The sequence below is a fragment of the Corella eumyota genome, chromosome 6 (genome assembly GCF_963082875.1).
Source record: "Corella eumyota chromosome 6, kaCorEumy4.1, whole genome shotgun sequence".
NCBI lineage: Eukaryota > Metazoa > Chordata > Ascidiacea > Phlebobranchia > Corellidae > Corella > Corella eumyota.
Window position 1 is genome coordinate 8,148,346 of NC_137495.1, and position 27,530 is coordinate 8,175,875.

The following is a 27,530-nucleotide window of genomic DNA, read 5'->3' on the forward strand; positions in this document are numbered from 1 at the left end:
TGCGAAGTTCTATAAATTTCACGTTTTAATCTGCCAATGCTCATTTTGTAAAACTTGGATAAGCAAAAACGATGGAACCACTATCTATGAAGTTAAGTCAGATAACAATTTTAAAATAACCTAACTATAACGTTTTTTGATTACTGATTTGTTTTTAACCTTTAACCGTTCAACTGTTCAACTCCAACATTTTACCGGCAGCGTGGTGTAGTGGTAAGAAAAGAACACTTGCTACACCACACATGACTGCATGAGGTCGTGGGTTTAATCCCTACTGATCTCATGCTGTAGCGCCCTTGAGTATGGCGCTATAAACGGTATGAACTTTTGCTGAGCCAGCACTTAATCAGCAGTAAAATTATCGGGCAATTATAATCTATAATATCCCAAACTGCCACAAACAACTCGAGACTGGGTCAGAGTAACTTATGTTACTCTATGTTTAAGTCGCGCATTCGACTTTCCCACATCGAGGATAAAGAAATATACAAAAAAACATAAATTTTTTTAATAAAAAATTATATGTTTACTAACAGGTGGTTGAATTGTTAAACAAAGCTTCAATGCCAGTAAAAGACTCTGTAAAGGTTTCTGAATTGTTTCAAGTTCAGGAGCTGATAATCAATAAAGAACCTCAACTTTTAGACAACTTCACAGACGAAGTTGTAGCATTTCAAGCAGACAGGTCACAAGATGTACGGAAATTTGTAGTTGGTTTTATGGAAGAAGCATGGCAAGTTTTTATTAAATTTTTTTTAAAGGATTTTTTGAAATAAAATATATGTATAAACCAGTCTGGAAAGTAGGGCAATTTTCGACGAGATCTCGTGCGTGCAAGCAAAAAAATATGTGTGACCGCGTGTGCACGCATACCAAAATTTCCAATCTAGGCGTGCACATGTGATATATGTTAGCGTGTTTTAGGCGTCAGTACTGCGCGTGCACATTTTTTTAAGACACCAGGCATACAAAACGCTTATTCCAGGCATACATTTTTTTAATGAAAAAAATCTCGTGCGTGCACGCTGCCCTACTTTCCAGACTGGTGTATAAATACATCTAAAAAAAAATGCACAAAAAAGTATAAATAAAGGAAAAGAATAAACAATGAAAAAATTGCACAGGAAAAAAAAACTTAAAAATGAAATGCGACCATTTTTATTTATAAAAAATTGTAGCATCATAAGCGATAACTTCATATAAATTTGGGAGGGGTTGTACCATTTTTATGACATCATATGATGCCTTCGGAAAGAATATTTAAAAAAAATATAGCATTGTTAAAACAATTTTTAAAAGTATGAGATGATTCAGCAACTTATTTCGGCAAACAATGACTAAGCAAAAAAATCATATGCGGGGTTTGAATTAGAAAGTTGACTTGTGCCACTTTTTATAAAAAAGTATTTGATATTCGCCAACTTACCATGGCCTGTCATGTTTTTACTTTTAAATGACAAAAAATGTATGTATGGTAGGGTCACGTGGACTGAAATGAGTGTATGGGGGGGGAATGAGTATGTTACATAAAAACCTATCTTAATTTTTTTTCTGTGTTGATACAAACTTTTTTTTTTAGTAAAGTGTAGGATAAGTTTTAATAATAAAATAACTTAACAATAATTATTTTTTTATATGCTTTTTATAATACTTTTTAACATATATACAAAAAAAGAAAAAAAAATGTTCATGCAAAAATTAATCTAATTTTTCGGAAACACTTATGTCCTGCAGATCAGTTTTTACTGCTGTAAGTTATTGCATATGTATCCAAGTTTAAAACCTACTATGCATTTAACCTCTGTTTTTTACAGGTAAAATTAGAATAAAAATTAAAAATCGGGGTAAAGTTGTTTAAAGTGTTATGTACAGAGTTTTGCAATTTTGTAAGTTATGTATATAACATGTTAGTATGGTTGACACTGAATCACAAAATGGCTTTAGAACTTTTAAAAAATGTCTGTAGTACTTACAATTTAATTTTCAAAAATACTGGAAAATGATTAACATAAAACACCAGGTTACCATATTTTTTGTGTGACGTAGAAAGTACTAAGTAGCATAGTGAATGTATACACGCTAGTACTTTCTACGTCATCACAAACAGGGCTTCCCTTTTCTTTTTTTTAAATTAATTTTAATTTTTTTTTAAAGTTGTATATAACTTAAAAAGTAGGTGAAATTATTTAAGGTTAAAACCATTTTTGTGTTCAGTGACACCAACTTTATTAATTTTTGAGTATAAAAATATCGCTAATATATGACTTTAACAAATATTAGTATAATAAGGAAGTTTAACAGAAAAATTTCACTATGCACTTCGTAAATTTACCTAAATTTTTATTAATTAACCCATCTTTAACCTTTAAAGTTTGTTTGCGCCAACTATCTTTATTTTTTACAACTATAAAACCTATCAATTTCTAAAATTTTGTAAATGTATTAACTGTACCAACATATGCACATCAATAGAAGTTATATTTAATAATTTTACGTTTTTAATTTACAAAATAAAAATATGTGAAATGTTGGCAGGGGTTGTAAAATAATACAAACAAAGTTTCTTTTTGTTTTAAATTTAGTTTTTCAAAGTAAACTTTCAGTTGTCAAAATTTGTTAAAAACAGTAACTACAAGATAGTACATTTACTTGTTGTGTTTTGTTTTATGTTAAAAAACTTGTTTAAAAAAAAGTTTAAAAAATTACAATTCATCAAACTTTTTATACTCATTCCCCCCCCAAATTATACTCATTCCCCCCATGTGACCCGATATATATAATTTTTTACTTTTTGTTTTTGCAAACATGTGTTTGCAAAAAAAAACGCATTCGGTTAAGACGTTTTTGCGGTATTGTTCATATTTAATTTTTTCTATTAAATCTTGCATTTTGTTAATTTATATTTAAAGTGGACAGTTGCGTTCAAACATTTATATGAAGAAAGCTCGCTGCAAATTTTTAAAAACAATAACATGATAATAAACAGTGCACATTAAGTAATGGTTTTTGGTAGGGATAAGCTGAAATCCAAATTACTCGGATTCGACGAGCCCGAGTATTTTGTTGAGATACTCGGCCGAGTCCGAGTACTCGGTTATGACTTGATTAAACGTATATAACTGTGCACGAGAATCTTTCCCGCATAATTTTAAACTGCCAAATTTGCCAAAAAACACGTATTAATGGATTATAAAAGGTTTAACGTTGGCAAATCTACCTACCATTGATAGTAATATTATTTTAAGTCCAAACGAAAATGTAAAAGTCTCAAATTTATTATGCGTAAAATTTTACCATGTAAAAGTGTATTTGTTGCGCAATTGTTGATTAAATAACATGATATAATTGAGAGTAGATTATAATTTATTAGAAAAAGGGATAACTCGTGTTTTTTATGTTTAGTAAATCGTATACGATCTTAAATGACAAATTGTTACTTGGTCTGAGTAATAAAAAATGCTCGATGAGCACGAGTATTTAAATATTCCTAATACTCGGGCCGAGTACTGGGACTCGGATTGGCCGATCCCTAGTTTTTGGCTTATTTTGTGCAACATGTAACCATAAAAACAAATTATATATACATCTTTAAATGATATAATGATTGTAAAGGTTTTTGCTACTACTTATCTAATTATTAAAAAAAGGTTAAGGTATGATGATTCTTGTTGTAGCTTGTTAAAAATTAACCCGGTCATATATTGTAGCTTTCAGTATTTATGATGACATAAAATATTTTAAAAAATTAAACCTTATTATAAATCTCTTATGCTTTAAAAGGTAAATTGTGAATAGTTGATAATATAGTTTTATAAAATAACTTGAGTTACCGGAGTATTTATGTTACAACTCTTTTACAAGGTTATTTAAAAATTAAAAAAATAGTTTTGGTGTATAACTTATGAAGGCAAAATACTCGTCACTAAAGTTAACAGACAGTAAACTCTAATTTCGTGCGAACACAGTTGATAAATTAAAAATTATTAATTCATGCAAAGATATTTGCTCATTAAAATTGTAAAAGTACAAACAATGGTTACTTCAAGTTTTGCCATTTCCCACTTTGAACAACATAGGAAAAGTGGAGTATAGTAAATAAATTATTATTATGTATGTATTGTCTACTAAAATTGCTATGAGACACAATTGACTAGCGACTATAAATTTTTACATTTTAAATAAATTTAGTAAAAAAGATGCTGAATTATTTTCGAAGCTGCTTCTTAACTTTAACATTGCCCTGCAAGATGAAGCTGTTAATGTGATTAAAAAAGTCATCCAGGCATCTACACAACTTTTTAGATGCTGTTTGGAGGTAGCTAAATTTATTGCCTAGGTTTTTACTCTATAAAAATAGTTTTGGTTGTGGCAAAAAATATTTCTATCTATGTATTTTGTTTATTTTTTTATATATAATAAGGCATAATTTTTAAAAACATGTATTTTTATTTTTTATTTTTTGGTATAGCCTATATCTTTATCCTCGATTTAGGAAGGTTGAATGCGTGACCTAAACATAGAGTAATATGAGTTACTTTGACCCAGTCTCGAGTTGGCTTTAGCAGTTTGGGATATTATATAGATTATAATTGCCAGGTAATTATGCTGCTGATTAAGTGGTGTCTCAGCAGGAGTTTATACCAGTTATAACGCCTTACTCAAGGGTGCTACAGCATGAGAGCAGTGGGGATTGAACCGAAGACCTCCTAGTGGTGTAGCAAATGTTCTTACTACTACACCACATTGCCGGTTTTATAATTATTTAGCTGGCTTTAGTTATTTTTTAATTTGATAACTGGATAATCATGATATAGGCAACTATTTTTTTGTTATTGAAGTGGATCTGCTCCAGTAAAAAGTTGTCCGAAGGTATTCTTCAGAGCAGTTGGAAGTTGCATTGTGACATAATTGACAAAATATTGAATTTATTGGACTCTGAAAATGACGGAATTAGAACTCAGGTTATATTTCAAATTTAGTATATATATACTTTTTACATCTTATTTTTAAAGGTTTTATTTTCTTAAAAATAAACAACTTCATGTGATATAACAAAGGGTAAATTCAAATAATAAAGGCCACTTAAATGTTATAAATGTATTGTTGGCTCACTTTTAGAATCTAATAACTTCTCACTTATAGAATTTAATAATAAAAAAAAATAGCTTAAGATTTTAACTAAACAAAAATCAAACTAAAAAAGGTAGGCTTATATAAAAATTGATATACTTAACTTTTTAATTTTTTACACTTTTGATGGGATTTTATTTACCCTTATCTATATAAAAATAAAAATAAATTTTTGAGTTTATTATCATGTGATATATATATATTTTAATTTGTTTTTGTTTGTATATATTGGGAAAACATTTGGCATTTTTTAAATTTTAAAGTATGAAAATTTGTAAAAAAAAAGTTTTTTTAAAGGTTGAATTAAAATATTAACTATGATTGAATTATTGTTTTTGTAAAAAAAAAATATTTTTAAGTATTTTTTAGCATAAACAGTTATTACTAAACTTCATTTTATTTCTTTTATCTTAACTTATTAATGTTAACAAAGTTGATGTAGGCTATTGAGTAATGAATTTTTAATTTAATACTGGTGCTTTTTTTGTTAACTGTGTGCTCATATAAATAAAACCCTGTTACATATTTTTTTAAAATTTTTAAATATGCTTTGATTGGTTTTTATTTCTAAATCCACTGGTAATTAACCACGTAAAATTAGCAAGAATCATTATATAAACCAGAATTCTGTTAAAAAATATACATAACATTGCAGTCAGTAAAATTTGCGGAAAAAGTCATTCTGACCCTCTCAAATTCGTCAAAGTCTCTCAAAGATGTTTCTAACTACTCCTTTTTGGATGTTGTTCCTACGAATAAAATTGTTAATAAAAAAAGTCTTAAAAGTTTAGGCGAAAACTCTTTGCAGCTTCTGCTTAAGTTTGTTGCTTCACCGTCAATTTCAAGGTTTGCTTTTATTTTTATTTTACCGGCATCGTGGTGTAGTGGTCAGAACACTCTCCTACTATACACAGGGTCCTGGGTTTGATCTCCAATGATCTCATGCAGAGCCCTTGAGCAAGGCGTAATAAACAGTACAAACTCCTGCTGAGCTAGCACTTAATCAGCAGCTTAATAATCGAGCAATTATAATCTTTATAATATCCCAAACTGCCACAGGCAACATACTCGGGCAGAGTAACTGATGTTACTCAATTTCTAAGTTGCGAATTTGACCTACCCGCATCAAGGATAAAGATATATACAAAAAAAAATAATTAAAACTTCCAGTAATAACTTGCCACTTTAACTTAAGGACTGGTAAGTTTTTTTTATATAAATTACTTTTCAAAGCTGGTAATCAGAGTAAAAGATATGATTGCACTCTTGAACATTACACTTATCCTAATCTTCTATTTTTAAATCAGTGTAATTTTTTTTGTATATATCTTTATCCTTGATGTGGGAAGGTCGAATGCGCGACCTAAACATAGAGTAACATCAGTTGCTCCGACCCATTCTCGAGTTGCCTGTGGCAGTTTGGGATATTAAAGAGATTGTAATTGCCCTGTAGTTATGCTGACTGATTAAGTGCTGGCTCAGCAGGAGTTTAAATTGCTTTACTCATAGGCGTTACAGCAGTGTGGATTGAACCCACAACCTCATGGTGGTGTAGCAAGTGTTCTTACCACTACACCATGCTGCCAGTAATATTTTCTTTAAATAAATATGTTGTTTTAATGATTAATTTTATTGGTTGCCAGACGATTTGTATAGTCTATCCATTTAAATGTAACTATACTAAAAAATAAATGAATTTTAAAAAAGATCTTACTTTCGGTAATTTTGTATCCTATAGTCCTGCATACAGATCATTTGGTAACCCATTTTTCAGATATTTGTATATTGTTTAAATTACTGTCATTTTAGTGTAAACTTGATTGCATCGTTAGGAACACTATCTAATATTGCCCGACATAGACCCCAATTTATATCAACTGTTGTTGAATCTTTTGAAACTTTACATGGTAAGTTTTGTTTAAAATGTTTTGCTATATAAATGTGGGCTAACTTATTGTACTCATTTAGACAGAAAATCAAAAAAATTTTCTAAATTTTTTTAAATTTATTATTAATAAAAATAAAACTTGTTTTAATTCGAGTACACTATACTGTCAAGTCATTAGTCCGCCAATTACTAACAACAATGTTTGCACAATTAAGATATAAAAAAAAACTTTATTATATACATACATAAAGTTTTAAATGGCGTTTTTTTTTTTTATTTTGGTTTTTCGCACATTGATAAAAGTAGATAATAAATACGATATACAATTAATATTACAACAATGCGATGGGAAAAAATGACAAAATCAATTTAATGATTTAAAACATGCCAAAAGTATTATTGTTTACATAAAGATTTTAAGTATGTTATGGTATGGTCACCAAACCCAACATTTAATTCAATATAATTGACATTGATGTTATTTTACATAACATTTGTATCAAAAAAAATCTATGGTAATTTAAGTAAACATGCCAGATTTGTCTAATGTTTAGGGATTAAAAAAATGAAATTACAGTTTTTTTTTGATTAAAAAAAATGAAATTACAGTTTTTTTTAAGTTATATAAATAGTTTAAACAGGCACTAGCAAAACTTTGTGCTGAGTACCAAAAAATACCAAACAATTCTGAAAAAAATTTCGGCCTTGAATTAAAATACAAATATTTAGTTTTAAAGTATTGTGTTTTAATCTTAAATGTTCAGTGTTTAATCAACTAAAGTTTTTTTTTTAATTTTACACATGCCCAATCAAATCAATAACAACTAGATGTTTTTAATTAATAAAATATGGTTCAAAATTATTTGATTATTTTTAACATAAATTTAAATAGCCGAATAAATTATATCTTTATCCTCGATGTGGGAAAGTCGAATGCGCGACTCAAACATAGAGTAACATCAGTTACTCCGACCCAGTCTGAGTTGTCTGTGGCAGTTTGGGATATTATAGATTATAATTGCCTGATAATTATACTGTTGATTAAGTGTTGGATCAGCAGGAGTTCATACCGTTTATAGCGCCTTACTCAAGGGCGCTACAGCATGAGATTAGTGGGGATTGAACCCACGACCTTATGTGTGGGGTAGCAAGTGTTCTTACCACTACACCATGCTGCTGAAATTAAGGCAAAATTTTATTTGATTGAAAAAATCAAATAAATTAATTACATATTATGTTTACTTCTTCTTACTAGTTGCTTAATTGTAATTTAACAACAATGTTACAACAGAATAAACTTAAAAGTTATATAATATCATTTCTTTAATTTTATTAATATACTGGGGATCTAATTGTAATAAACAAAAAATGATAAAAATTTAAATTTTTTCTCTCAAATTGTTATTACAGCTGCATTGAACCAACTTTTAAATACTTAGAAATTATCTGTGATTTTTAACAAACAGACAAGCTTTTAAACATAACAAACAATCAAAAATTTTTAATCCCGGTTTTAGGTTGTTGATATCAGAAGATACATTATATAAAATTTTAAATGCCTAATTTTTTTTAATAAATAAACAAGCATTTAAATATATTAAACAAACTAAACCTAATTTTTTAATTGATTTTATGTTATTAATATCATTTTATACAATTGGCCAAAATTTGAAAACCTAAATACGACTCTTAAATTATAATGAACAAACAAGCAATTTTTTAATATATAATCGGTAATTTAATAATTGGTAATAATTAGGGATGGGCCAATCGAATCCGAGTCCGAGTACTCGGCCCGAGTATTAAGAATATTTTAATACTTGTGCTCGTCGAGCATTTTTTAGTACTCGGATGCTGAGTAATAATTTGTCATTCAAGATTGTATACAATTTACTAAACATAAAAAAAACATGAGGTTTGCCTTTTTTTAATAATTTATAATCTACTCTTAATTATATCACAGTATTTAAGCAATGATTGCGCAACAAATACACTTTTTACTTAGTAAAATTTTACACATAATAAATTTGAGACAAAGTAGTTTTGCCAACCTTAAACACTTTATAATCCATAAATCTGTGTTTTTTGGCAAATTTGCAGTTTTAAAATTATGCGGGAAAGATTCTCGTAACCAGTTTTATAAGTTTAAATAACGTCATAACCGAGTACCCGAACTCGGCCGAGTATCGCGACAAAATACTAGGGTTCTTCGAATCCGAGTAATTTGGATTTCAGCCCATCCCTAGTAATAATTAAATTTTAAATATAGAAGGTTCAAAACACTTTCTCAGAATAAAAAACATACTAAAATTTCAAAACTTTAAACCTTCCAGAACAAAAGTTATTTTCCCTCTGAAAAATTCTGTCAAAAAAAACTAGATTTATTTGATAAATGAAATATGGTTCGAAATCATTTGATTATTTTTAAAATTAATCTTCATTGATAAAAAAGTATATGCATAAACATTACTTATTAGAAATATAACCTAAATTAATAAATCAAATATTACAGATTTATTTAGTAGATTTAAAACATATTTAATTATTAGACTAGAAATTTAAAACAAAACGAATTTAAAAGTTTCAAAATATTAATCATAATTAGGAACTTAATAGGGATAAATAAAAAAAGTTTTTGACACATTTTCTCCTATTTGTATTTATATTTATTAGACCAAAATTTTAATGACTTACTAAATGTTTAAATATAATAAACAAACAAAAATTATTTTTTTAATGTTTTTTTTTCTTATATCTTGACATGCGTTAGATTAAATTTTAAAGCCTAAATATGATCTTTGTTTTTTAACAAATAAACAGGCATTTATATATAATTAACAAACAAAAACTAATTTTTAAATATGTTTAAAAATTACTATTATCGTAATCTAATGTACGTAAGACTAAATTTTTAATGTTTAATATTAATCTTTGATTTTTAATAAATAAACAAGCATTTCAATATAATAAACAAACAAAAATTGATATTTTAACCCGTTTTCAAGTTAATATTATCATGCCAAACAATTGACCAAAATTAAAAAAATTAATTAGTGAAGAGTGTTAATTACATTTCGAAAATAGGAGGTTTAAAACACAATGTAATAACTAACAACATATACTAAAATTTCAGAACTGTCTATACTTAAAAACAAAAGTATTCGCAACTAAAAATTTACAGCTTTTAAGACACTGGAATATAATATTAATAATAACAACAATAACAATAAATACATTGTCAATAACAATATGTTTCGAAATTTAAGATTTTGACCCATAAAAATTAAATGTTACATTGCCATTCAATAAACAGACTAGTGATGTGAATATGTTAATTTCTGTGTGCATTACTTGATATGGTTTACAACATTACTAAACATTAGCAGGTCAACCTTTGTATTGATTTTACTGACATCTATTTTTATTGCCTGTATTACAGCCAACCTTCCACCAACTTTAGCAAAAACTCAAGTTACAAGTGTTCGAAAACATCTGAAAATGCAACTACTAAACCTTCTCAAACTTCCTTTCTCAATTGAATTTCATCCACAGGCAAGTTGTTATACTATATTATATGTGGAGTTGTTTTAGTTGTGTTGGGACAAAGTGTATATATAAACACTGGACTGAAAGTAAAATTAGAAGATCACAATGGCTTTTATAAATGCATTACAGGTATAGAAAAAAACATGAATATCTCGTTTTACAAAAATTCCTTATGTAGAAATTAAAAAATTTCACCTGAATCCAATTTTACTAATATTTTGACATTTTTACGCACAATTTTTTTGTAGAGTTATTATAAAAAAAGATACAATTAAAATAAAAGTAAAAAAAAGAGAAAAAGAATAAAAAAAATGCTTAAAATGTTGTTCACTAAACATTATTACGTCATAAAACACCCTGTTGTATGAATGAAAATTGGGGACAAACTTAAATAAAACTCGGGGCGTGCTACAATTTCTTTGAGAAAATACAATTTTCTATTTTTAATATAAAATTTTGCATATAAAAGTGTTAAAATTTTAGTAAAATGGAATTCTGGTTAAATTTTAAGGTGCCCATGTTAGAAAATTTTCGTAAATCAAAATATCCTATATCTGTAATGCATTTCTAAGACATATTTCTGCCTCTATTAATCGAAAAAATTACATAACAGTCTGGTTGAATTAGTTAAACTACTTGTGTTTATATATAAACACTTTGAGTTGGGACAAACCGAATTCGAATCTGTATCTGTGTTTTTACTTTATAGGCATGGATACGAAGTAAACCCAAAACTACAGAGGTGTATAATTTTTTTTAATTAACGGTGATTATTGTAACAATGCTTAATTTGGTATTTGCAGTAATAGGCAAGCCAAGTAATCATCATTTAATTAATTTTGATATGTGCTTAAGATCTTGAACCTAACTCTGATAACACTAAGAGAGTTTCAGTTTTAATCGATTGGCTGGCCAAAGTTCTATTATTTGGTCTGGTATTGAATTAATTTTGTTTTTTTAACTTACATTTTTCTGTGAAAATCGATTTAAAAAGATATCTTAGTACGACTTGCATTTGAATGACATCAATACCCTTTTCTTTTTTTTTACAATGTATGTAAAATTATGTTGTCAGAGTTGCATTAACGCAATTGAAAAAAAACATATTTCTTTAAGTAAAAATCTTTAAGTTAAGAAATATGTTTTTTTCAATTGCGTTAACTTAATCAATAATCAAGATTTTTACTTAATCAAAGATAAATGCAGTTCTAGATTTTACTGGTTTAAAAATCTAAAAAAACCGAGGTAATTTGATTGAAACAAAATCGGCTTCAACCTAAAAAAAAACAATTTTTAAATCTGTTTGTATTAAATTGCCGTGTATATATATTTTTTTGTAATTTAAGGAAATAACGAATTTAATAACAACTATATTTTTAGATCATGAATTTATTGTATGACCTTGGTACAACCTCACAGGAGATAAGTCGAAACGTGGCAAAGGTGTCCTCGCAAATGAAAAAGGCATCAAAACGCCCAATAGAAGAAAACAAAGAAAGCAAAATAAAAAAAACTAAAATTGAGGTATAAATTAAGTAGAATTCATTTTTATGGAAAAAGAATAAAAAAACTAATGCCCAAAAAATCACGGTTTAAAATATTCGATCCAGTAATTAGGTATTTGGGATTCTACTTACTTCGATTTGACTTCCACTACTTTAATGCTGTAGCACTTTAATCGAGATGCAATAAGCGGCACCAATTCTTGCTAAACTAAAACCAATTAGCAGTTTAATTTTTGATCAATCATAACTTTAATATCCTAATTTGCCAAATTTAACTAGAGACTGGGCCAAGGTAACTGATGTCACTTTATGTTTAGGTCCAAAAATTTTTCTTTTAGCATTAAGGATAAATAATTACAAAAAATATTAATTGTTACAATACAAAACTGGGAAGTTTAAAATTTAAAAAGATTGGAATTTAGAAAAAAATTTTTTAATTTATAAAATGTTATAATTTAAGATAAAAGATGAATATGAAGAGGAAGAAGAAGAATCAAAGGCCAAAGATCAAAATTCAGCAATTGATGTTACTGCGGATGAACTCGTTCCACTATTGACTCCGGAAAATGTTGCCAATCTTGTTCTACTTAGTATGGTAAGTTAAATGAGCTAGATATTAGTATTTTATTTATTAATTTTTTATATACTCTGTTTATTAGTTATATACTATGTTTATTTGTATTTATAAACTATATTAGTATTTATATATTTATTAGTATTTTAAATTAGTATTTTATTTTATATATGTACTATGTTTACAAATTTCTGCACTGCATTTCTGTGACTTATTTTTGTGTTAGACCAGTGGTTCTTAATCTTTTTGTAACCACGCCTTCTTTAAGTATTGATAATACCCTTCAAACCTTTCTTCTCTTAATTTTTTAATTCGTACAAAATGTATTTTTTGTCGATTTATCTAATTAACTGCAGTAATAGGACTACTGTATGTTACGTCTTTTTAAAATTTTTTTTTTTTAAATTTTAAAATTTGGAAATAGGGCTTTGTCCCCTTTGAAAATACCTGAAGCCCCCCTTGGGGGCCGTGCCCCCTGGTTAAGAAACACTATGTAAGAACAATTCACTTTTATTGACATTTTCATAATTTTCTTTTTTAATTTATTGATTATTACTGATCACATTTCTTTGGTATTGTATAGCTTATAGCTACATTACTTTCAGTTACCATTCTGTTGTAAGGTTTAAATGTGGTTTTTATAGTAGCTGGTGATATGGTGTAGTGATTAGGACACTAAGCTCTACTACAAGAGGTTCTGGGTTCAACTCACACTGTTTTTTTTTGAGCAAGATTGTACATATAGTACAATCTAAGCAAAACTATTGGATGATTAAATAATGGGCATTATTAATTTACATTATCCTGCTAAGTTATTTGAGATTTGGTCAGGGTAACTCATGCTATGTATAGGCTGTGAAGATTCCCACATCAAAGATAAATAAATACTATAAAAACTATGTATGTCCTTTTTTTAGTAGTAATATTTCTGTTTTTATGTATAGGTAATGCTACCTGACAAAATTCCAGATGCATTTCAGGCTTCATATACTCCTATTGAATCTGCAGGTGAGCCTTCAATTTAACATTTTTATAACATCGTTATTTTTTTAAATACACATATACTATATACATAGTTATTTGAGAAGCTGGAAAAATTACCACAAATGTGCAGTAAAAAATTTACCACAATGTGCAGTAAAAAATAAGGCAAGCACTTTTAATTACATAATAGATTTTAGAACAGTTAATGTGTTAATCAGTAACTATCGTCATAACTTTTGCATTAAAATTTAACTTTTTAGTTAACTTTAAAAATCATTATCGGACTAAATTACGTTCATCGCTTTGTAATTCATCAGTTTGTCCAGTTTCGGGCAATTATAAATCTTTAAGGTTAATTATCGGGCAATTATAAATCTTTAAGGTTGTCAGTCGATCCGCACTTATGTTCATGTGCACAAGGCAATTCCTAATCGGGTTCAATTCGATCCGTATTTTTATTACGTGACCCTTTAAACAATTCGGGCGCATATATATGACAGATCAGTTTGAAGTATTATGCGATAGGTACTTACATACGGAACATTGTATTGTAAGTAAATTGTAATATAAATAAAGTGCACAAGTCTACCAAAAAGTCAGGCACACACAACTTAGCATACAACCAATAAGGAATTTTTATCAGTTGACCTATTTTTTTGTAAATTATTGTCATGGTGATTAGCCTTATATAATATGCCAGCATACAATTGACTGGCAATCATTATAAGGTCTTTAAAACTAAGCTATGTACTTTACTTTTTACATAGTGATAAAAGAGCCAATATTTAAACCTGTTTACACTTTCAGATTTTTAATGAAATTTGACCTTATTTTGAATTTTGACCTTATTTTAAAATTTTGACCTTATATAAATTTGACCTTATTTTAATTTTGACAATTAATCATGTATAATAGTTTGACAATTAACAGCTGTAAAAGTGTTTAGATTGCTGTATCTTTTAGGGTTTTAAACTAGCGGTTAAGGTGTTTATTCAAGTAATTGAAACAAAAACATTTAAATTTTAATTTAAAAAATATTAGACCTCAGCTTTAGTTGTTAATAAATTTATTTAACCATGCTTTTAAAACGAACCAGAACATAATTAAAAATATTTTTACATTTTATTATTTAACGCCACCTAAATTTACCGACAGCGTGGTGTAGTGATAGGAACACTTGCTACACCAGACATGAGGTCGTGGGTTTAATCCCCACTGATCTCATGCTGTAGCGCCGCCCTTGAGTAAGGCGCTATAAACGGTATCAACTCCTGCTAAGCCAACACTTAATCAAAAGTATAATTATCGGGCAATTATAATCTATATAATATCTCAAACTGCTACAGGCAACTCGAGACTGGGCCGAAGTAACTGATGTTACCCTATGTTTAAGTCGCACATTCGACTTTCCCACATCGAGGATAAAAATATTAAAAAAAAAAATGTTTTAATCAATTAATGTATTATTTGTTACGTTATTACTTGTAAATTTCTATTATGATTTTAAGGGACAATGGAACAAATGATGCATCTTGCAAGATTACTTTCAATTCAAATGACAGCAGTTGGGATTGGTTCAGGAATTGAATATGCTGCTCAAATAGTAAGATTTAACTTGATTTAATAAGCAGATTTATAGTGCGTATTGTTAACAGTCAGTATATATATATATATATGTGACTGTTTTGTTATTATTATGTCTTTTATTAAAAACAATAATTAAAAGCGGAAAATATTTTTGTTAATAAAAACAATAATTTATGGTGGCTTAAAAGCTGTAAATTTAAAGTATTAAAACATTAGTTTTTAAACAAATAAATTTCTACAATTTTAGTATGTTGTTTAGTATAATATATAATCAAAATTTGATATTATTCAAAATTGGTCTAAAAATTTTTGATATTATTCAAATTTGGTCTATATTACAAATATTTTAATAACTAGTTAATATCCTGCACTACAGTTGAGATTTTAATTGTCATAATACGATCTCAACTAAAATCTGCTCGCGATAATTTACCCGCTCTTCACAAACAGTAGTTTTGTTTATTTTCCAGGTCTATAAACTAAATATGCATATATACATAGGTGGGAACAGTTAACTAAAAAGTAACTAAAGTAAAGCTTATATTAAAAACTTATGAAGTGTAACTTTTTGAACATTTGTATTAGGGATGGGCCAATCGAATCCGAGTCCGAGTACTCGGCCCGAGTATTAAGAATATTTTAATACTCGTGCTCGTCGAGTATTTTTTAGTACTCGGACGCCGAGTAATAATTTGTTATTTAAGATCGTATACAATTTACTAAACATAAAAAAAACATGAGGTTCGCCTTTTTCTAATAAATTATAATTTACTCTCAATTATATTACGTTATTTAAGCAACAATTGCGCAACAAATACACTTTTACTTGGTAAAATTTTACGCATAATAAGTTTGAGACTTTTACATTTTCGTTTGGACTTCAAATGACATTGCTATCAGCGGTAAGTAGTTTTGCCAACGTTAAACACTTTATAATTCATAAATACGTGTTTTTTGGCAAATTTTGCTGTTTTAAAATTATGCGGAAAGATTCTCGTGAAAAGTTATATACGTTAAAATGACGTCATAACCGAGTACTCGGACTCGGCCGAGTATCGCGACAAAATACTCGGGCTCGTCGAATCCAAGTAATTTGGATTTTAGCCCATCCCTAATTTGTATGTAACGTACGTGACGGTAAAAACATATGTACTTTATTTGAAGATTTAAAAAAAAGCAGAAGGTTATAATTGTTTGAACCAAAAAAACACTAGAAGAAAAGGTGTTCTTAAAATTTAACAAATTTTATCTATAGTTTAAATTCAAAAAAAAAATATTTTAGATTTTTAAAAATAATATATGTTAAAATATTGATACATTTTTTATAAAAATATTCCCCACCAAAAAAACAACCCCCAAAAAATTAAATAAGTTTTTAAACAAATTAATATTTTTTTAACTAATTTTTATGCACAGTTTTTGAATGCAAACTTTTGCAAAGTGGTAAATACATTTAAAATTTTTTAACTTTCACACTCTGTAAATGAGAATGGACCCTTTGTTAATTGCTAATTTTTTACACAAGACATTTTTTTTGTTACATTGATTTGTTAAATTAATTGGAATGTAAGATAGGTATTAATACTTTTTATTGTTAAAATTTTAACAAATCAAACAAAAAACAACCTTGTTTTTGAGAAACAATAGTTTATATATTATTTTATACTTTTCTAAACAAATTTAAGTTGGACTATGTTTATAAAGCTACAATAATGGCCAAATGACAAACTGGTAACAGTTATATTAAACATTTTTAACACTATCTTAACATAATTTACTCGTAGAAAATAGAATTTACGAACTTATATTAGCGGAAGCACAATTTAACGAAAATTGACACTCGCGATAATGTTTTTTAAAGTTAAATTTTAATGCAACCAATAACTTTGTTAGTTAACAAATATATATTATGGTTTGGTGCCTACCTATATATATCTAATATAGTATGCTTCATTATATATAGATGATTTTTTTTGTCTACAATATTTAAGTTTATTGCTTTAATTTAGCAAGCAGAAGAAGATATAAAAAAAAAGTTAGATGAAGAAAGAAATACTTTGGAACAAGAAAAAAACAAACCATCAGTCGCAATTCAAACTCTAATTGGTGCTTACAATGACTTAAATCTTATTTTTTTTAACTAAAACCCAATTTTCTGTGTTAAAAGATAAAAATTTGGTGATTTCTGTTTTTAATTTATTATCTAAAATTTTTTATAACTTTAAAAATATTAAATAAGGTGGAACAACACTTAAAAAAGAATTAAAAAAAGAAGAAAAGGTCAAGATGGTTGTTACGCCAACTGTTCCTGTCAAGAGTTTACAGCGGCGAATTCAGGTTTACATTAATCAGTTTTTGTTATTTTCATAAAAGGCTGGTTGTTAACTAGGGTTGTGCCAAACACAAATGTCCATACAAATTATTTTTTTTTTGTATATATCTTTATCTTCTTATGGGAAAGTCGAATGCGCGATTTGAACATAGAGTAACATCATTTACTCCGACCCAGTCTCGAGTTGCCTGTGGCAGTTTGGGATATTATAGGTTAAAATTGCCCAATAATTAAGCTGCTGATTAAGTGCTGGCTCAGCAGGAGTTCATACCATTTATAGCGCCTTACTCGAGGGCGCTACAGCATGAGATCAGTGGGTATTGAACCCATGACCTCATGTGTGGTGTAACAAGTGTTCTTACCACTACACCACGCTGCCGGTGTTAAAAGTGACATTGTAACCATAATCTACCAGACTCTAGGTTTAATTTTTGTTTGTTGGTATTCTTACACACCACTAGTGAGAATTTAACTAGAGGTAGTTTAAATTACCCGAATGAAGCTAAATTTTTATTTGAACTCATAACTGTTTACAGGGATTTCATTTAGCAAGTTTAACTAAGCCGTTGGACCTAGAAGTCAAAGACAGAATTATTAAACAAGCAGTTTTGAGGGTACTAAAGGCTGAAAGTAAGTTGAATATTATTTTAAACTAGCTAACCTGATGTTTTTTTAATTTATTTATTTCGGTTTTTTGAGCATTGATTAAAGTGAATATTAAATAAGTATAGAATTAATATTACAACAATGCGACGAAAAAAATGACAAAATCAATTTATTAATTTAAAACATGCCATAAGTATTAATGTTTATATAAATATTTTAAGTATGTCATAGCATGGTCACCAAACCAATGTTGTACAATTGGCTTTTTGTAAGCTATGTTAATGTTTTTTTTAACACCATCACCCAGTAACAAACAAAGATGTTATACTGTCCCTGTTGATAGTACTTTTTGCGTTTTTTTAAACAAATGTATTTTTTTTCCTTAAAACGCATGAGGTGTCTTTTTTATTCTGGTTCAAAAATAAAATGGTAAGCAATTTTTAGGAGAAAAACCACATTCTATTTTCCAATTTGTGCGCATGCGATTATATTTTTTAATATGATTTAAAATTTTCGACTTCGGAACTTATTGTTATCGCCAGTATTCTGATTATTAATAAATCTCAGCTAGGTTTTGTTCCTGCTATATCACTTAAAAATACTAGAGGATTGTAATTTAACACAATGTTAATCGTTATAAAATACAGCCATAGTTGGTTTATTGAGTTTTGGTGATTGCTATTTGCTGTAAATGCATGTATATTAAATTTATTGCATGTTAAATTGGTTCAAATATTTTGAACAACATTTGTGGTGCGCACAATCGTCCAGAAGTACAGGATAAGACTTGCGACTATATTGTGACTACGGTTTAAAATGCAGCTAATAAGGCAGATACTCAATTATTTGTTGCAAAGCATGGCTTAAATTTGCTTATTAAGTTAAGTGATCTTTAATTAGTTAATCATAAGTTTTAAAGTCGATTGCTTTAGTATATTTAAGTATGTAAAATATGAAAACAGGCAGATCAAACATAAAATGAATATTCCAGTTACAGGCGAAAGTTCGAATTACAAATTACTGTATTTATTCTTTGACGAAGCTCACAAAATTTGAAATTCTCTAATCAAAACTAAACAGCCTAATGTCATAGCTTAATGAAAAATATTTTATATTTTTTCTATTTTCGTCTTTAAATTATAATGTTACTTAGAATAAAGATTTGTGGTCACCACTATTTTTTTGTTTTTTTTTTCTCAAGGGCGCTACAGCCTTACTCAAGGGCGCTACAGCCTTACTCAAGGGCGCTACAGCATGACATCAGTGGGAATTGAACTTATGACCTCATGTGTGGTGTAGCATGTGTTCTTACCACTATACCACGCTGCCGGTTCTATTTTTATATTTCTTGATTATTGTATATTTCTGGATTATTTGTTTTATATTGTTTCCACTTTCATGTTTCATTACTAATACTTGCATCAAACTACTCTGACAGTTATTTACTCTTTGTAAAATAGAAAATGCAATTTCTGGAAAAGTTCATTATCGATGGCAGAAAATTTTGACAAGTTTGGTTGCTCAGTTTGGTGGAGATCTGCACAGATGTAAGTTCTTGTTATTCTATTGTAGTATATTTAATATTTTTTTTGGTTGGCTGGTGCTAACTAATTAGACTGCTATTGTTTTTATGCCTGTAAAAAGTAAAATAAATCATTTATTATAAAAAAAAACCTTTAAAGTGATTTCGAAAATTTATTAATTTTTTTTAAAGCACTCGCCCAATTTATCATGTTTGATATAAAAAATCGAAGTGAACTTGCATTTCAATGGATTTATGAGGAATTTAATATTTACCTTGAGAACTCGCATGGCATTAACGACAAGATTGCAATGGAAAATTATGATGCATGTTTAACTGGATTATTGCAGGGATTGTTGGACAAACACGACGCAAAAGAAGGGTATATAACAATGACTATCCTATTATAACAATGATTTTTTATTCTAGAATTAAGATTTTTTGTTAAGTGTGACTTTTAAACAAGGGTATGGTTGTTTTAATGGGCCCAAAATCTTTTCTTTTTTTTTTTTTTTTGTATATATCTTTATCCTCGATGTGGGAAAGTCGAATATGCGACTTAAACATAGAGTAACATCAGTTACTTCGAACCATTCTCGAGTTGCCTGTGGCAGTTTGGGATATTATAGATTATAATTGCCCAGTAACTATGCTGCTGATTAAGTGCTGGCTCAGCAGGAGTTCATATCGTTTATATTGCCTTACTCAAGGATGCTACAGCATAAGATCAGTGGGGATTGAACCCACGACCTCATGGTGGTGTAGCAAGTGTTCTTACCACTACACCACGCTGCCACTACACCTACGATGTAAGACACCCTTATTTCAGCTAATGTCTTAATGGTTAAAAATACTAATTAATAAATCAGGATAAATGGTAAACCTGTTTTGTCTTTAATTTACTACAAACATGTTTTTTAGTTTATTTTCCCGCCTTGTTGTCCAAGCACCCTTACTTACAGACCGAGCAATCCAATTGGTTAAGAAATATTGCCAAGATGAAAGGCACTCGCATACTGGTCTTCTATTGGTGCGAAACATGCTAAAAACTAGACCAATATTTCGTATGCAGTTTTTAAGGGCGTTATTGGATCTTACTGTGTTCACATCCGAAAAGGTAATAAAAAAAATTTTTTTTGTATTTATTTTTTTCTTAATGTGGAAAGGTTAACTTTATGGCCTAATATAAAGAAATGTTTTTGCTTCATCTCAGTCAGTCTTGATTTTGGTAGTTTGGAATATTTTTATGATAATTTCTTCATTATTTTTTTTTTTTTTTTTTTTTATATATATCTTTATCCTCGATGTGGGAAAGTCGAATGCGCGACTTAAAAATAGAGTAACATGAGTTACTCCGACCCAGTCTCGAGTTGCCTGTGGCAGTTTGGGATATTATAGATTATAATTGCCCAGTAATTATGCTGCTCATTAAGTGATGGCTCAGCAGGAGTTCATACTGTTTATAGCACCTTACTCAAGGGCGCTATAGCATGAGATCAGTGGGGAATGAACCCACGACCCATGTGTGGTGTAGCAAGTGTTCTTACCACTACACCACGCTGCCGGTTTTTCATTATTGATAGCGATGTGTTGATTGCTGTTATTTTTGATTGAATTGTATTGTAGTAGTTTAAAATCTTGTTTTATGTTTTTACACTGAATCGTTATATTTTGATTGATTGCTGTTCAAAAAATTGTGCAAGTCCCCTACAAAATTGTGCATTTTGTTCACTTTTAAAAAAAAGAAACATTGATATGAAACTTATTGATATTAGAATATATATAGATGTTAAATATGGTTAGTGGACTAAGAAAAATTATTTGTGAAATATTTTAACTCTAAGATGACTTTAAATTCACCTATATAAGCTTTAAATGTTTTTTTACAACAATTTACTTGCAAAATTTGTTAAAAACTTAAATCAGCTTGCTTTTAATTTTTTTTTTGTGTAACGCTTGTTATAGGTATCTTTTCAGGCAATAGAGATTGCAAAAAATGTTTACGACAATAATATAAACTTAAAAGAATTTGTTGAACAATTTGCAATAGTTCATCTTCAGTATTTGGTTTTGGAATATCCTCCGAAAGAACTTAATAATGTTAAAGTTATTACTGAAGACAACACAGAAAAAGGTATCCTTATTTTAAGGCTGACTTATTAATTTATATTTTTTTTTGTTTTTTCATCATTTTAAAATACAAATTCTTAACATATTTTATTATTGAGTACATGTATACAGTTTCATGTATTTTTTAATTTTACGGTTTAGAAAAGTGGACTGAAGTTACAATAAAACGATGTTTTATGTTATTTTTATCTCTTCTGCCTTTTAATCATTCTTTAATTCACAAGTAAGTATTATTTTTGTTAAAATCATTAAAATTCAAGTGTTACTTCAATGTAATTAAAATTTTAATTTGGTCAAATTTAAAAATAAAATCACAATTATAGGTTAGCTGAAATATATGTAAAATCTGTTGCCGATATAAAACGAGTCATACTGCGGTCACTAGAGGCACCAGTTGTTGCCATGGGAATGGCATCTATTGAAGTTCTTCGATTGGTTGAAAATTGTCCGCAAGGCGCTGAAACTCTTGTCACCAGAATGCTTCATATTTTAACAGACAAAGGTTTAAAACTTTAACAATATTTTTTTATTTTTCTTTAAATTGGCAGATTTTACTTTTTCTTCATAGCAGCTAAAAGTTAGTGCTGTGTGTTTTAAATGTCCCACTTTAGGTTTTAGTTTGCTTTAGTTTGCTTTAATTTGTAAAAGATAAACTTCTGTTTTGTTTATGAAATACTGTTTCTATTATTGTATATCATATTTTACTAAAGGTCACTTTCCATTTACAAAGGTAAAATAAATGTTCAAATATCAAATTACAGTTAATTATTAAAAAATTTAATATATTTTTTGGTTGATAAAGTATTACATTGCCAAAAATATAAAATAATAACTTAAAATTAGATATATAAAAAATATAAAGCCTAGGGTAATAAATGATTTGATATTTAGTAATTGGTATATCAGCAACATCCTTTATAAAAACTGTGCTTTATACTAAATATAAAACCTTCTAAAATATCTTATTCAAGAACTATCTATATTAAATATAGAAATAAAAACAATTAAGCTAACAACTTGGCACTAAACAGATATTTTTTTTTGTATATATCTTTATCCTCGATGTGGGAAAGTCGAATGCGCGACTTAAACATAGAGTAACATAAGTTATTCCGACCCAGTTTCGAGTTGCCTGTGGCAGTTTGGGATATTATAGAGACTATAATTGCTCGTTAATTATGCTGCTGATTAAGTGCAGGCTCAGCAGGAGTTCATACCGTTTATAGCGCCTTACTCAAGGGCACTACAGCATGAGATCAGTGGGGATTGAACCCACGACCTCATGTGTGGTGTAGCAAGAGTTCTTACCACTACACCACTCTGCCGGTTTAAAAAGTATAGTGAAAATCCTGGTCACTTTTAGTATAAATCTTTATATAAAAACAAAAAATATGCTTAAACATTGCTTAATTGTTAAAATATAAAAAAATGATAATTAGAATATTCTGCTTTTTGTTGTTTTTCACAGAACACCCTTCAGCAGAGCTTGTTGCAAAAGTAAGAGATTTATATCATAAACGAGTTCCTGATGTAAGGTTTCTTATTCCTGTTCTAAATGGATTAAATAAAGAAGAAGTTGTGGTGGCTCTTCCGAAACTAATCAGACTAAATCCCCCAGTTGTTAAAGGGGTTTTTAACCGGTAGAATTTTGTTGTTTTTTTTGTTGTGTCCAATTTTTCAATCAAATGTTTGTTACCTGTCAGCATATTTGGAATGAATTTAGTGCATTTTTAAAATTTTGTGCTCTTTCAATATTTTCGTTAAAGTTTTTTTTGTTTAGGTTGTTTGGGGTACAGAAAACTGCCCTCAATGAGACTAGTTCTTTAACACCAGCCGAATTGTTGGTTGCCCTTCATAACATCAATGATTCGAAAGCGGACGTCAAATGTGTTATAAAAGGTCTTAAAAAAACAGTAAAAAAAATTTAAAAAAATCAGCAGTAAAATATCCTAATATTAAAAAAAATCAAATCTATCATTTAAACAGTAAAAAATATTCACAAATATCTGTTTAAAAGATATGACTTTAAAAGCAGAAATACAATAAAAATTTTTATTTTTTACAAATGATAATATGATATAAATTTTTTTTAAATATTTTTTTTTAATTTGTTTAGAGTTGTTTAGTCTTTTTATCCTTAATTTAAGTGTAACTTATTTTCAAAAAAAAGTTAATTTGTTCAAAATTAACTAACCCTTTTTTTTAGCAACAAGTCTATGTTTTGCTGAGAAGTCTGTTTACACTTCTGAAGTTCTTGTCACTGTTATAAATCATTTGATGGAGCAAGAGGTAATGCCAACGTTATTGATGAGAACGGTCATTCAGTCATTGATTAGCTACCCAAGGTTATCAGGATTTGTGATGAACGTGCTTCAGCGTCTTATTTTGAAGAGAGTCTGGGAGCAAACTCAAGTCTGGGAAGGCTTTATTAAATGTTGTCAGGTTAGTTAACTTTTCTGCATTTTTGTAGTGCTATTTATTCTTATTTGTCTATTTTCTTGGTAAAATTCTCAATTGTTGAATTAAGGTCTACTTCTGTTACTACAATTTATTCATAGATTGGCTATACAATATTTATAAAATTTTTCTTTGTAAAAGTCATCACTTTGTTTTTTTTTTATGAAAGAATGTAAGCTGCAATACATCTATACTTTAAGTATTATTTACTGAGAATTATCTTTTGATTTTGGTTTTGGCATAAGTAAGTAGTGTAAGCGCTTTTTGCCGATACGGTATGACATTGTAGTAGTGAAAATGACATTGTAGTAGTAAGTGTCTATTTACCAAGCCTTACCAATCGTTAAATTTAAAAGGGGCCTTTATTTCTGTTAAAATGTAGGTATGTAAATGATATATAACAAAAGATGAATTTCCAATTGATAAGCTTACAAAATAAAAAACCTTTTTTTTGGTGTGTGTAATTAAATTATTGCAGGCAAAGGTTTATGTGAGAGTTGTGGGAAAGTCGAATGCGCGACTTAAACATAAAGTAATATAAGTTACTCCGACCCAGTCTCGATTTGCCTGTGGCAGTTTGGGATATTATAGATTACAATTGTACGATAATTATACTGTTGATTAAGTACTGGCTCAGCAGGAGTTCATACCGTTTATAGCGCCTTACTCAAGGGCACTACAGCATGAGATCAATGGGGACCACTACATCACGCTGGCGGTTTGTTAAAATGCCACATGCAGGGAGGCCGTCAACTATTTGGAAAATTTGTAGCAATTTAAAGTTATAAAATTAATTGCCAATTACATTTTTGTTCTGATTTTTGATTCACAATTAATATTTAACTTTTTTTTTTGACAGAGAGTGAAACCACAGTCGTTTCAGGTGTTATTACAACTTCCGCCAGAGCAATTAGTAAATGTTTTTAAAACTTTGCCGGAAATAAAAGAACCTTTACTTCAACATGTAAACAAATTCACTCCACAACAAGCAAGTTTATTTAAATATATATATTTTTTTTTTAAATTTGTTTATCTTCGACGTGGGAAGGTCAACTTTATGACCTAAACCTTAAGATTAGAGTAAAATTAGTTACTCTGACCCAGTGTTAGGTTAAGAGCGAATTCAGAGTCTCATGTAGTAAGGCAAAGTGTTTTTATTGCTGCACTACGCTACCGCTTTCTATATTATTATTAATTTTCTAATATTAATAATATATTGCAGTTATTTTATATATGTATTGGTGATGTTAATTATTTTTTTATATTAAAATTTTTCTAGCTGTTAAGTTAAATATTTACTAGTTGTATTAAAAACAGGCACACTTTGGTAACCAGGAAAATAAATAATAAGAATACTAGAATTTTAATATGCAACAAATAAATTAACAATGTTGATAAAAAAAAAAATGAATAAATGATTTTCTTTGTAGATGTATTTTTATTAATGTTGTTGCTAAAACTTCCTTTTTTGTAGACTTTATGCCACGTTGTAGTTTAAACTGTTTTGTTAACCTCTTTTTAAATTATTAGAGACAACATGTTTCTCCTGCTATTTTATCTGTACTCGAATCACGCCAAACCAATCAATTTCAAAAAAATACAGAAGATAAAAGAGCAGAACTGCTTAAAATGGAAAAACTGAAAAAACAGGAGGAACAGAAAAAAAGAGAGATTGTTAAAAACTATCAGGTAAACACGAAGGTAAACATTTTTTAAAAAAATCTAGAACTCACTTGTAAAAAAATATTCGCAGTTCTATACATAGCTTTTAAACATTTTTTCAAAATTGAAAAAAATCTTAATGAATTGGGTTCAGTTTATTATTTTTTTTTGTTTTTTATAAATTTGCTAATGCTACCTTAGTTTTTGAATTTTTAAAAGAGTCCGATCATGAATTCCAGGGTAATAATTTTGGATCGGCATTGCTAAATAGTATTATCGCCTTTTAAATGGATATAAACACATAAGTTATTAATAAAAAGACAGTGACCCTGTAGGCTGCTGGTAACTTGACTATTGTAATACTATTTAGACATCGTCTAGTGAAGGAGAAACAAAAGAATCTGAACCATTTCCATCAATCATTTCCGCCGGGTTAGCTACTACAATGGAAAAGGGTTTTAGTAATTCTGCTTGTAAGTCGCCATATTATTTTAAAATCAAAGAATCCCGTTTTCATACTTATTTTAAAATTAATACTTATTTTTAAAAATCGGGATTTTTTTATTTCTTTTTTTTAATCAAAAAATAAAAAAAAAAAAAAAAAAAAAAAAAAAAAAAAATTTTTTTAATCAAAAAAAAAAATTTTTTTTCTAATAAACCTGATTGTTAGCTTATGTTTTTTTTACCAGCATTTATGACTTTACCAACTGATATTAAACCCGAAGTTTCATCAGTTATGCTGGAATCAAGCAAAGGTAAACATCTTTAAAAGTTCAAAAAAGTTTTTTTTATGAATTTCGTAATTTGCGCAACATTGTTAACAGAATGTATAAGATTTTTTTAAATGTTATTTTTTATCTGTTGAGTCGGCCTTTTTACGTCGTTGGTTATTTAATAAAATGTTAAATAATATTGTTAACGCCGCCATAACTTTTTTTAGGCTTACACCAACTTGAGTTTTCAAACCAAATCATCCTTCCACAAGTAGTACGACCAGATATGCAAAACAGCAGTAGTTTGGCAGCTTCTATTTCGCTGCCAGCTAACGTTCTGTTAGGTTTGCCCCTATCGAATATACAAATTCCTCCTCCAGGAATTATTTTTCCATCTGGTAAGTGAGATCATAACTATATCGGTAGTAGTTATAAGGCTATTATAAACAATAATGTTTTAAAGTCAACTAAAGACATGGTTGGGCAAACGGATGTTACTTTATGTTTGAGTCGTTAAGTGGGCCTTTTCGCTTTAAGGAACCTCCATGTTGCAGTCCTTTAATGATGGATTTAAAAAACCTTGTGCTTTAGAATTTATGAGTACAAACGAAAATTAAAAAAATGCGTTGTTGTTGTTTTTTATCCAAATTACCTTAAGGTGATAGGTTTGTTATATTTTTATTGGGAAGGGTGTGCAATTTTAAATTTTTTATTTAAATTGTGTGAAGCTTTAAGTGTTTTTTGTTGTCCGCAGATTCCAAGAGATTACAACGAAGTCCAACGCCAACTATGGACGAATAGCTACGTCATCATTTTATTGTGTGACTTTAAAATTCGATTATTGTTCATTGTTTTGACATAAAATAAAACTTTAATTTGGAATGTATAATTTAA

The 27,530-nt window shown here is 28.5% G+C and overlaps 1 protein-coding gene across 3 annotated transcripts; it reads left to right on the forward strand.

The window, feature by feature from the left end:
* Nucleotides 1-27,530, forward strand: LOC145756019 (symplekin-like). Of its 3 annotated transcripts, none has more exons than XM_082572243.1 (29): nucleotides 1-90; nucleotides 535-733; nucleotides 4,189-4,315; nucleotides 4,815-4,961; nucleotides 5,786-5,976; nucleotides 6,940-7,037; nucleotides 10,458-10,570; nucleotides 11,945-12,088; nucleotides 12,530-12,664; nucleotides 13,588-13,651; nucleotides 15,136-15,230; nucleotides 17,224-17,320; nucleotides 17,454-17,551; nucleotides 18,083-18,176; nucleotides 19,613-19,699; nucleotides 19,867-20,056; nucleotides 20,596-20,791; nucleotides 21,640-21,808; nucleotides 21,946-22,027; nucleotides 22,128-22,306; nucleotides 23,273-23,444; nucleotides 23,585-23,703; nucleotides 24,011-24,246; nucleotides 25,121-25,249; nucleotides 25,792-25,962; nucleotides 26,294-26,396; nucleotides 26,613-26,678; nucleotides 26,864-27,034; nucleotides 27,391-27,530. In XM_082572243.1, the coding sequence occupies exons 1-29, from the start codon at nucleotides 72-74 to the stop codon at nucleotides 27,435-27,437; spliced, it is 3,738 nt and encodes a 1,245-aa protein (XP_082428369.1). In that variant the 5' UTR covers nucleotides 1-71; the 3' UTR covers nucleotides 27,438-27,530. The 3 variants fall into 3 exon arrangements, with proteins under 3 accessions (XP_082428369.1, XP_082428370.1, XP_082428371.1); XM_082572244.1 differs by having other exon boundaries at nucleotides 25,792-25,950; XM_082572245.1 differs by having other exon boundaries at nucleotides 4,839-4,961.

Excerpts from the sequence above, each read along its gene's own strand:
- LOC145756019 (XM_082572243.1), top strand. Across the intron at positions 5,977-6,939 it reads GCTTCACCGTCAATTTCAAG|TGTAAACTTGATTGCATCGT; the intron begins GTTTGCTTTTAT and ends CTGTCATTTTAG. Across the intron at positions 22,307-23,272 it reads TCATATTTTAACAGACAAAG|AACACCCTTCAGCAGAGCTT; the intron begins GTTTAAAACTTT and ends TGTTTTTCACAG.